Source organism: Vitis riparia, chromosome 6 (genome assembly GCF_004353265.1).
Source record: "Vitis riparia cultivar Riparia Gloire de Montpellier isolate 1030 chromosome 6, EGFV_Vit.rip_1.0, whole genome shotgun sequence".
Classification (NCBI taxonomy): Eukaryota; Viridiplantae; Streptophyta; class Magnoliopsida; order Vitales; family Vitaceae; genus Vitis; species Vitis riparia.
In genome coordinates, this window is record NC_048436.1 from 19,065,474 (window position 1) to 19,078,533 (window position 13,060).

At 30.9% G+C, this 13,060-nt stretch overlaps 1 protein-coding gene across 1 annotated transcript; it reads right to left on the minus strand.

Annotated features, from left to right (window-relative positions):
* Window positions 1-718: 718 nt before the first annotated feature.
* On the minus strand, window positions 719-5,561 carry LOC117916549 (proteasome subunit beta type-4). Its single transcript, XM_034832635.1, has 7 exons — window positions 5,457-5,561; window positions 5,313-5,371; window positions 5,082-5,164; window positions 2,812-2,941; window positions 2,515-2,674; window positions 2,228-2,413; window positions 719-1,094 (listed from the first exon to the last, which is right to left on the minus strand). The coding sequence occupies exons 1-7, from the start codon at window positions 5,460-5,462 to the stop codon at window positions 981-983; spliced, it is 738 nt and encodes a 245-aa protein (XP_034688526.1). The 5' UTR covers window positions 5,463-5,561; the 3' UTR covers window positions 719-980.
* Between the last annotated feature and the right edge of the window lie 7,499 nt (window positions 5,562-13,060).

Here is a 13,060-nt window from a genome sequence, read left to right on the forward strand (position 1 = left end):
AGTTTGGAAGTTAAAAGAGTTCAGAAGGGTTGCCTATGATATGCTAGTGTTCGCAATAAGCCCATGCCAGATTTGCTTCTGCCCTCCATTCCCAGCACCTAGATAAGAGCCCTGGTGAGCTCCCTCAGGTGGTCCAAGAGATTTTATCGGGGCATCTCTCTGCTCCAACTCCTACCCATCCAGTCTGCTGTAGTGTCCCTCTCCCAGTTGATGCTGGGTCTCCTAAATCCTTTACGATACCTTGGCTTAGGAAAGGGGCCAGAGTCTCATGTCGCTTAGCATTTTTGGCAAAATATCCTCACCTTCAATCATCAAATACAGCATCTACAGCATGGCTTAGAAAGAGATGGCGATTCAAATGCACACACATCACTCTTTTCAGGCCAAATATTTGTTGTACTTGCAGCTGGCTGGCTACCAAGATCCTTCAGCACCCACAGTTTGATTCTCTGCTTTACAATACAGAATCCAACATTATGTACACAATATTTCTTGACATTGGAGAGAATTCTAAATCCAAACCACTTTTCTGCTCAACCCTCAAACGAAAACCCTTAGCTAAAAGCCCCTATACCAGCCTCAATCCTGATACAATTTTAGCTATGCATTGTTTGACTGAGAAACATCCCTCATTAAAGGATTGAGCATTGAGGATTGAGGATTTGAACTAAAGAAATCAATATCCTCCAAAAATACATTTAACTGATGAATAACACCATTTCAAACAAAAAAGGCCAAATATAATGATAAGCAAAGTTTAATGATTTCAAGGAATCTCTTGTTCTAATAATCCAACAGCCCATCTTCAAAACTATTTAGCAGTAAACATACAGATGAGTTCAACAAACCATAACATTTGCCTTCCAAAACATAAAGACAAATCAACTTTCAAATTTAGCCCATACTTGGCAGCTTCATGTATCTTAACCGACATCTGTTACTGGAAGATCTGAATCTTAAGAAGCTATGCAGCTGGCTGCCTACCAAGATCCTTCAGCACCCACAGTTGGATTCTGGAAAGCAGAGAATCCCCAGAAAGTCTTCAAGGAGTAAGGCTGAGAAATGGTTACACCTTCTTCTGTTATTTTTGCTATCTGAAAGAGAATGATTTACAGGAAAACCATATCAGACAATTATCTTAGTTTATATTAACTCAGTTTCAACACTTTAAGGCAAACAATTGTTCTGATTTAGAAGCAAGTCACCCATGCAGACCACATGTACAATGATGACATACAAATATCTAATTTTTTTCACCCTTTTTAATCCAACAAACATTTAGTGTCTAGGGCATTGAATTTGACAAAACTAAGGAAGTCAACAACATTCTCTTAAATAAACAACCTCCAATAACAACTAAGATTAACATGAAAAACTTAAACTGACACCAATCATGACAAGATAACAATCACATATTCTTAAACATAAGTCAATCTCTTCAAACTCCTAGTAAAATTGGAGAATCCATAAGCACCACCTTTATATTATATTTACTTGCATGGAAGCAAGGGGGAGAATGTGACTCCATAATTGTCATGACCTAGAGTAGTGCTCCTTTTTTGATAGGCACCACAAATACATTGTGCCACAAATATACCCATAATTTGCCTAAAAAAAAAAATGTATCTCGATTCCCCCAAATAAAGTTTGGCTGATTGGTCAAAATGTAGTTTAAAGAGATGATTTTAAACTATCCATTGGCCTTCAAATCAAGTGGTTTAACAAATTGTGGGAGAGAAAGAGAGAGAGGGTTCAAACTTGGTGGGAACAAGGTTCACCAAATAATTCCTTTAAGATTTTGAAGGAAGTTCTGAAAATTTTTTCAAAAAATTACAAAAGGAAAAAAACAAGATGGTAGAGTGATTGAAAATAGAAGAAGCTAGATAGGTATTTCAGACGATGTAGGTAAAGAAATAAGCAAAGAATGATTGGAAGGTTTTCTTGACCCCCATGAACATCCTCTGATATCCAATTAAAATTTCACAAATGAAAATGGCTAACAAAAAACCATGAACACATTGGGAAACATTTATTAAATAAATACGGGTTGCAGTTTGATAAGTCACACAAAAGTAAAAGAACTTAGCCAAACAAACTATCCCTTTGAGAAGTCATTCATGAGAGCAATCTCCAAGCAGATAATTGCAGAACCTAATTAGTCAACTCAGTAAAGGGCACCAAGGACTACATGAACCATGAAGCAAACCACATAAAGATAGAGCCACACCTGAAGCTTGTTGACAGCAGACCTATCTCGATACAGGAGTACACGCATGCACTTCTCCAGTAACTTAACACCATCTTCAAAACTCAAGTCTTCATGCCACTCATCACGAAGAATTGGTCGTGCAAGGTGATTTCCAAATCCAGTTGCCACATGATTGTCCTCAAAATGTACACCAATCATACTAACCTGGATAAGATTCATAATCATAAATACAAGTCATATCCCCCAAATGCTGATAACTTGCCACAGAGCATCATAACAAAGAATGTCAGGGAATTCAAGGTTACCGTGCCAAGATATTTCTGTCCATTTTTTACACCACCAAGGACAAGTGAGTTCCACAGAGGATTGAACTTATTGCGCCTATTGTACATCACCCGAGTTAAGTAGCTGTGCACCTCCTTAGGCCCCAAAGAGTTCCCATCATCCCACATATTGTCATACAAGCTGCAATAGTAAAACATCCAAAACCAGAAATCATAATTAACTTGAAGCTTGTATATTAGCATAGGCCAAAAGTAATAAGAAGGAATAAGGTTTAGCTATTTGTTGCTTTCATGCAAGTAAAAGCAGCTACTGCTTACATAAGTTCATCAAGATAGCGTAAAATCTCCTGGAAATCACTTATTTCTCCACTTGCTCCAAGAAGAGAGTGCTTTCCAATAGGCTTCATTCGCTCCACACTCTTGTAACGAAGGGTAGACCCATAAGAACCTGTAATGTGAGGATAACAAATAAGCAACTTTGTCACGAATTGGGATTCATAGAACCAGTTAGTATTACAATCTGAAAGTGTTATGAAGATTCTAAACCACAAATATTTCAGGGAAACATCAACAATTATGCAAAGGCATTTGCAGAAAAATAGATAGAAGCAATCACTAAGGCAGGTTAAGCGAATTATCATTGAAGAAACACACATTTAACAAATACAACTAAGGAAAACAGAAAAGGGAGAAAAAAAAATGAATGAAAAAAAAAACGGAAAATCATGAAAGATGATCAATTGGCAAATATTTCACACTGGATAATTAAATTATTAGCTGAATCCTCTTCCTGCTTATACAAAAAACACCAATTAGCAAATATCCTCCCTTTTGCTGAAGCTGGTCCACAGTAAGAAACTTCTCCAATCTACTTCCCAAGCAAAGATTTTCTATGAATCAAGATCAGCACCTTATAGTATGATTTCGCAAAGAATCTTCCATCTTTAGCATACTTATAGGCCATCTTATCCTCCAAATCAGCCACTACGTTATTTTGATATAAAATCAAAAGATAGGATTTTCCATTGAAGCCACCTAATTAGATATTTTCCCTTACAAAATGCCATACCATTTTTCTAGAGTTAACAATTTAAAGTCATAAGGTAGATGATCTTATCGGATCGGTTATGGTTTCCTGCTGTGCCTCCTGATTTGTGAGAAGAGACAGGAAAAGGAAACTTGACTGGAACCTCACAAAGCCACTCCGGGGTAACTGTAATAAAATTCAGCTTTCATTTCTTTTCAAATGTGTCCCTAAAAATCAAACAGCACATATAAGAGTTCTTTTAAAACTTTGATTTGATTTTATTTCAGAAACAGTACAAACGATTCAACAGAATCATATTTCTCATAACTAATGATCTACATCGCATCCACAATGTTAATTGTAGCCTGGAAGAACAAGAGGATAGTGCGTGTGATATGCTATGGTCAACATATACAATCCCTGATAAAGCTAATCTTGATCCACAACATGGTGGTTATTTGTAAATTGTCATAGGTTTTAGATAAAATTTTAGTCTATGCATTTTAATCGCTCTATGTAGCAATAGTAAGTTAGTCATTTAGTCTCCCCAATAAAACAGTTAAAGACTCTTAAAAGTAATTGGTGAAAAAAATACAAAGCCTCTCAGGGCCTATTCTAATTACTTCTCTTGCAGCCAATCCTGCCTTTGGGAGTTCCCCTATGATCCAATGTGGGCAAGTTTTTTCCGGGTGAGAAAAATACAAAGCCTTTCAGGGCCAAGGCAAACACAAAATTGAGATTGAAGAAGTTCAGCCCAAAATCCCAACTTGCAGTAGTTCTAGAAACAAGTCAGATTTGCTTTACTCTCTTCCACCACAAGATCAAATATACAATGCCTATATGATGGAACTTTTCTAATAAATTATTGTAATCAAACTTATCAATTTCATCTTGCCTAGACAAATTTAAAGAGATAGTGTTTACTAATTTAACCAGTTCTTAAGCTGGTTGCTAATGGGGCCATATTAATGCTTACTTCCTAGAAATGTCTATAACCACAACCTTATGCATTAATAGGAAAAAAGGAAAAAAAAAAGCATTTTTCATCAAAAACACAAGGCAAGCAGCGATTACAATGCCTACACCACAACCAAGTCTGTATTCAAAAAAAAAAAAAAAAAAACATCAGAACTACCAGTATATAACAGAGGGCTTATTGATAATGCTAGAAACCACTCAACCACAATTCAACGCTCGCAAGCTTGGGATAAGCAGAAGTACTTCCACAGGAGAACATAATCAACTTTGAAACAGAGTGAAATTGAATAGAATTTTCCCATGTATTTACAGTAGAATATATCAAAAGGCCAGAACCCATTTGGTAACAGAGAAAATGAGAGAAAGTAGAAAATAATAATTTTATTTTTCATTGTTTAAGACCCAGTAGAAAAACGATTGGCTCAGTTGATCTGAATCGAGTGTTTAGAAACAGAAAAACTCGTAGTCATGTTTTTCTTCGTTTTCCCTTCATTTTCTCAAAATTGAGAACAACCTAAATTAAAAATAACCCCCCCCCCCCAAAAAAAAATGCAATGTTGCGTTTATGGGTTTAGCAGCCAACCTCCCATATCAGCAGCCATAAGGATTCCATCTTTGTACTTAACGGCAATCACAGATGTTCCAGTAACATACGGGTACAGAGTCCTGTACCAAACCTCAACAAATCATCACCTTCCTCAGCAAAATAAAAATCTTCCCACCAAACAATCAAAACCCTAGAACCACATTTTAAAATCAGAAGAGCCCAAATCCATAAATTTCCAAACGGATCAGAAATGGAACGTACAGAGTCCTCTGGGAGTCTGCTTGAGAGCACAGCGGCATGGGGTTGGAATGAGTCGAATCCATCAACTGCATAGAGAACAAAGGAAGAGCTGCTCAGTAAACGACGTCGTATTAAAAAATCGGAGAGCTGTGATCAGACCCTGCAACTCACGTTCATATATCTTTCCGGGTATTTGAAGATTGAATAAATGGATCTAGGTTTCGACTTCTGTTTCCCTTCCCTCAAGAAACCTCTTTTGCTTTTACGAAGTGGACTGAGTTGGTGAGTCGACTCGGAACCGAATTCATTATTGTTCGTATAGATAATGGGCCGAGTTTTTTTTTTTTTTTATGAAGTCTTCATTATATGGGCCAAACCCGGTTTGCAATATCCACTCACTGGCCCAATTTCAGAATCCATATTCTCCTGCTTTCGTTTCCTAGCAAGTTTTGAATTTAATTTTCAAGGAAATTTTGAAGGAAAATGGGCAACATAGAAGATGAAGGAAAATAGAATGTGGAGAAACAAATTCAAAGAAAATATCTAATTTAATAAAAAAATTCATTTTATTAAAAATTTTGAAAAAAAATATAAACTTTTAAATTATTTTCATTATATTTATTTTTTCTTTATAATTGCTACAATAAACTAAATAAATGAATTTGAATATATTTATTTATTTTTTTCCTTTCTTTGATATTCTCTTGTATCCCAAAAGACCAAAAAGAATTTATAAAATTTAAATCTTAATAAAATTTGTAAAATTTCGTTTTATAATATTTATACTCGAAAGTATTTTAATTAAAAATGTTTTTCTTTTAAAGTGTTTTGAAGACAATCATAAAAATGTTATACAAGAATATAAGTGATTTTTAAAATTATTAAAAATATTTCCTAAACTTTATCAGACACTCAATCCTTCTTCAAAAATATTTTTAAACAAAAAATGATTTTTAAAAACACTGTCAATCATAGTGAAATCATATTTATCTTAATCTTAGAATTAATTCAAATATAATGAATATAAATATATGTGAATAAATATTACAAGGCAATGTGTATACAAAGAATCTAGCAACTTTTTTAAATCTCAAAATTTGTTTTTGAAATTAGAAAATATTTCTAAGATTTGCCCAAGTAAGAGAATAAGTTTGAGTTTAACTATTAATTAGTAAGACTCTCTTTAAGTTTGAGTTTAACTCTTGAATATTAAGATTTAATCAAGTCTAAATTAGGGTAAAGGTGAAGAACTACTTTATTAAGCACTTATGGAGATTGAGAGTGATTAAATGTTGCTAAGAAGATTGTTGAGAGTATACATGGAAAAAATTTATTGAGAAAAAACATATGCATTTTAAATTTTAAACTTTGTATTAATTTGAATATCAATCTGTTTGGGATAGTTTCCACTCTTTGGCGTAAGCCTAGTAACTAAAGTTGAAACCAAAGTAAAAAAATTTTGAAGGACAATATAAGTATTATAAAAGTTTTATTAATCATTAAAAAACTTTTTACATAAGTCAAAATATAATTTTTGTTTTTTTGTAAGAATGAACATTTTCCTTCATAAGTTCTTTAAATAAAATTAACAAAATAGGCATCGAAGTTCTTATTGTGTTTTAAAAAAGGTTTTTAGCTTTTCATAAGTCGATCTCATGACATATTTCAAAGTCGAAAAGGTTGAATTCAAGTGGAGATGATATTAAGTTGCATGTAGAATAGCTTGGTGCGAGCTTTGAGAGTCTTTTGTTAGCAAGAAAATTCACTAACTCTATGTTTGATTCCTAAAAAATTTAAAGGAAATAAAATAAGAAGGAAAATAAAATCGAAGAAAAAAGTTAAAAAATAAAAGAAGATTAAAAATCAATAAATTGTTTTATGTGTTTCTTTAAATTTATTTTACTTTTATTTTTTTATATACAAATATTAAATAATTTGAACAAACACAAGTTTTTAACTAATATTTTTATTTTCTTAATATAAAAAAGTTAAATATAATTCAAATTAACTCGTTCAAATTACATAAACTTTATATAGAAGATGAAAAATAAATTAAAAAAAAAATTAAAATGTGTAAAAATAATTTGTCAACTTCTTTATGTCTTTATATTTTTCTTTTTTTTTTCTTTTTTTTTTCTTATCTCTAATTTTTTGTCTTGCATTTTGTCTTAAATTTCCCAATAACCAATTTAAAGATTTTGAAAAATCTTTAGTGTTGGATCTTAAAGTCATATTTGGAAGGTTGACAAATACGTTGGGATGATTTGGAAGGTTAATAAATAATATGGTTGGGAGAGAAGAAGAAATGGCACCTAAGCTTACATGTGTAGGGCCCAAATTTGTATGGGTTTTCTAAAGTCAAGTTATTCTAACCTAATCCTACACCCAAGATGGGGTTAAATTGGGTATTGAATAATTTTATAAAGATTAAGTACTTTGACGATTAACACTATATATGAATACAATGCAATAATTTAAATAAACAACCATTAAACGATATAGAAAGAAGCAAGTGCAAACAATGAACATCTACAATTCTTAAGAATGTTCAAACAACACTTTAAAACACACTTTCATATTAAGATAACAAAGGCATACTTTAATGATCACAAGAGCTAACACTACATGTTTGAAGTACAATGGAAATAATGCTAGACTCTAATGGTGCAATCAATGATTTTGAAAATGAAGGAATAAATTTACTCCTTTAATTGATGAGACACTTTCACATTGAATGAATGTTGTCGTTGAAAGCTCATAAATTTAAATAGGTGTTTATATTGATCTTGGGCATAAATAAGTTGTTGGTAACAAAATGGTACAATAGATAGTTGTTTGAAAGTTATGTAGCTTGACCTGTTGACTTGAGTGGTTTATGGTGACTCAATCGATCAAGCTTCCAACTCAACTTATGGCTATTACTAATACATGTTTAGATCATTGGTGGCTTGATGTACTTGAGTAATTGAACTAGACCTAATATTGCTTATAAAATAGGTAGATTTAATCAATACACCCAAAGTTCTATCCAGGACAACTGAAAGACTATTCACAAGGTACTTAAGTACATGAAAAGCACCATAAACCATGGTTTGTGCTAAAATGGATCTCTTACTATATTTAATGGGTATAGTGATGCTAACTTTCTTATTCAAATGAAATGAAATCTACAATGGGTATGTATTTATTGGAGGAGAAGCAATTTCTTAGAAGTCTTATAAACAAACTTGAATTACTCGATCCACTATAGAGGCTAAATTTATTACCTTATAAAAGGAAAATTATGAGTTTAAATGGTTTAGAAACCTCTGGGTAGATATTCTCTTTTGGACGAGATCACCATCGTTGTGTCTATGCATTGTAATTGTGAAGTTGCAATTACAGTTGATGAAGGTAAAGAGTTAGATGTTTAATATAAATGATATACACATACACCTGAGGCACACCATTATGTGGCAACTGCTTGAGACAGAGATAATAACATTAGACTTTGTTAGGTTATGGTTAAATTTGGTTGTTCCTCTTACTAAACCACTCAATATAAAACTAATTGAAGAAACATCGAGGAGGATGAAACTCACATCTAACATAAAAGTTAAGAACGATGGTAACCCAAATTACTGAAATGGAAATCCTAGGAAATAGATATGGGTGATTCCAAGTAACATATTGAACATGGGATGCTTTATCAATTAGTTATGTCTAAGAGTTCATCCTCAAAGTACAAATTGAATACATATTGTAGTGATTGAGAATGAGTACTTATTCTTAATAAATACCATATCCCTTATGGGTGTTATTTTTAATTACAAGACATACTTAATAAATTAACTTATATAAAAGTGGAGGTGGAATCACCTCCTCTAAGAACTTAGGCAAACATTCCAGAGTTCTCATGATTAATATTTAGGTAGGACATATGACCTATTCACGCTAACTTGTTATGTATAGTTTTGAGTTGAGGAACCAATGTGGATGATAAGTTCTCTACATATACAAAGAAATTTGGTTCATAGAAAATTTATTTTCAACAAGTTTCTTTAATTCATAACTTACTTCTTGTAAGGTTGATTTGTGGTCTATAGACACTCATTTTGATGCATTAGATTATGGTATTTCTCTATTCATCATCTATTTTTTTACTCAATCATGCACTTTGTGAGGGATTGTTGGAAATGTTTGAATAAAACCCTTAAAAGTAATACATGATGTAACAAAGTCAAATTTGAGTTTCCATTTATTTATCCATAATTTGTATTAATATTAATTTGAACATTTAGGTTTGCATTACTTGTATTATACATGAATTGGGTGCATTGAGAGTTACATGAAATATCCAAGTCATGTGTTTCTCACAAGATTGATGAGTTATTCACAGTAAGTTAATGGACTTAAACAATTCATATAAGATTATAATATACTACTTCCTAATTTGAAGAATTACTAATATTGGTAATTGGAATGAGTTTCTCATGATGAGTGTACTAATGTGAGTAATTACAATTGGATAAGACCAATGGTAAATTATGATATTGACTATCGAGTTGTTATGATTCATCGAACTACTATACTACATGGACTTTTAACTTTAAAATGATATTAAGTTTGTGTTGAAGTCATTAGGAGGCCTTGAACTATGAGCAAGATCTTATAACAATCATATATTCCCTACGGATTATGTCACAATTAATAGAAACTGATGACAATAGATATTCTTGATAAAGATACAATGATACCTTATAGGATCAAGATAATGTGTTATTTTGGATGATCATGAGGATTTGTGATAATGAAATATGTGGTGTCACAATAATTCCTTAAGTGAAATTTGACATTCAATTGATGTACTAAAACTTTATTTGAAAAATGTTCGATCTATAAGTCAAGATAAAATTTTGTTCTTTTAAGATCTTTCATCTCAAATTTATTTTTCAAATAATTTGTTGTTCTTGTGAGCTTTTCGAGAGTCTCAACAAGATTCCAGTCATCAATATACACTTCAATAATTATAAATATCATTTCGGATATGTTAATGAAAATGCATGGACATATAGGGTTATTAACATACCTTTATTTTAGCATCACTAGGGTGATTGTGCCATATGCATTCGAATTACTTTCATTCGTACAAGGATTGTTGTTACTTTACTGAGTATTTGTTACAAGGTTTTATACTATTTGTTTTAAACAAATTAAATTTTTTAGGGATTTTCATGTTTGCATCATTATCTTATATCCATATAAATATATTGTAATTGTAAATAATTTTGGAACACTTTGCTCCTTATTCCAAAATCAAGTTAAGCACATAAAAACTTTTTAGGGTATTTAGATCATAGAAATGGTAGCAAAAATTACATTTTTAAATAACAAGGATCAAATGATTTGGATTTTTCCAAGTCGATTTTGTTTAAAAAATAACAAATCTAAAGTGACTAGATGTTTCGTATGCCTACGATCTTTCGTCTGATTCATCCTTATTCCCTAGCACACAAATGATGGGTTGTTTGGAATAGTGGAGGTGAGAACTCTCTCTTTTTGGATGGTAGGATAAGACAAAAGCTTAAAACCTTAACTGAGATAGTATTTATATGGTTTTTGATTGGGCTTAAGTGATATAAACTCATAATAGACTTTAGTAACCTAAACGCATAATAGACTTTGATCACTAAATTTAGCTCATAAGTGTTCTTAATTGATTAATTAGCCCATGATCATCCATGTATCCTAATGCTAAATATTTTAATCAAAAGACATTTAAAAAAAAATGAAATTTTCAGTAAAATAGACATTATATTTATTCAACTAAAATCTCAAAATTTTAATTAAATCTTTAAATTTAAAATTTAAAAAATCCTCATTTAAAAAATTTTCAAATATTCAAATCTTCAAATTTTAATATAAAAATTCTAGACCTTTTCCATAATGTTTTTGATTGTAGAAGGTTGTTTTGAAGATAAGGAAGCATTCCATTCAATGAGTTAAGAAATTTGCCCTAATATTATTGACAATTATTATTGTTGTGATATTTATATTTATCATAATTATGATTAATAATAATTATACTTTTTTAATCATCAAAATTAATTAATTTATTTTTTTCCCATCACAAGATTATTCCTCTTTTGTGTCAACCTAGTGTGAGAGAATATGAATGACACATGGCAAAGATGATATGTCCTATGTGTCAAACATCACACAACATTATTTCCTTTTTTTGGAACCTTTAACGGTACATGACAACTTTATATCTGTCACAAGTGTTTTATATTATAAAATTTGTGACATGAAATAAATTTTTATTTAATTCTTTAGCACACATGTCAATTCAAGATTGATAATTCATTAACACGTATGATAATCAATACATAAAACAAGAAAAATTAATGTTTATATATATATATATATATATATTCCTTTTTTTTTTTCCGTATATTTTTAAAAATATTTTTCAAGAATAAATATATAAACTTAGTTTTAAATAACGAAATTTATGCAATTGTGTATGTACTCAAGCATATATGTAAAGGAGGAAAGAAGAATATTCCATGGGTAACTTTATAGATAAGCATGTTGAGCAAAAATGGTCATGATGGTACATAAAGTGAATAAACAATAATTAAGTAGTTGTATGACGATAGCCATTTTATATATACACATATTCTATATTTCTATGCATGCACAATGTACAAGTTGTAAAACAAATGGATGGACAAATGGACTACGTACCAAATGACGCATGCATTTAGTGCATGCCAACACCCAATAAACAATGTGAGAGTTGCCTACCTTTTGAAAGCGGCATTTCACTTTTACTTTTTTATTTATTTAAAATTTTATATATTTTATTCATTTTCTATTTTCTCATATTTAATCATTTTATAAAAAATATAAAAATTAAATATAATTAAATTTAATAAAAAATTTATATATTTTCAAAATATTTCATCTTTATATTAAAATTTTGATTTTAAATTAATTAATTAATTAATTAATTATTATTTTTATTATATTTTTGTTCAAAATTTTTAAGAATGAAAAAAAGGCTTAAATTTTATATCTCTAGAAAAAATGGACACATTAGGTTTGTTTAGTAATTGTTAATAACTGCCACGTGGCTGGTGATGAACTTGTAATTTAATGATAATAAAATGTAAATCAACTAAAAAATTTTATATACTACTAGTGAATCACCCATCAATTTATCGTGGGGAACAATAATAGGATTGGAAAGTTTTATAATAAAAATAAAAAGAAGTCTAGATGGTTCCACAAGTGGGTGGGCTACCGTATAGTGACACGTATCAAGTCCCACGGACATTGATTAACATCTAACCGTTAGATCACCTGACTTTGATGGTTTGACCTTTATCAATCATTTCTTGGATGTTTTTGACCATAGGAGAAAGCGAGCTTTTCTATCAACGCGTTATTTTGTGGGCCCACAAAATTTTTGTTTATACATATTTTTTTGTGGGACCCACCAATCACAGCGTCTCTGCCACTCAGCCACAAACAAGAGTGTACGTCTCAATTTTCTCTTCAAACGATCATATCCGATTCCTCTTCCTCCTTCCTCTTCTTTTTTTTTTTTTTTTTTAAAGTGGGTTTTCCATGTAAAATGAGAATTTAAACTAAAATAATCCTCCGATGACACGTATTTAACTTTTTCTTTACTCTTACTGCCATTCTCACGTGCAAAGTTTGACTTTAATTTTTGTGTATAAATAAAAAAATGTATCTATGAAAAAATAATATTTTATTTTTTTAAAATT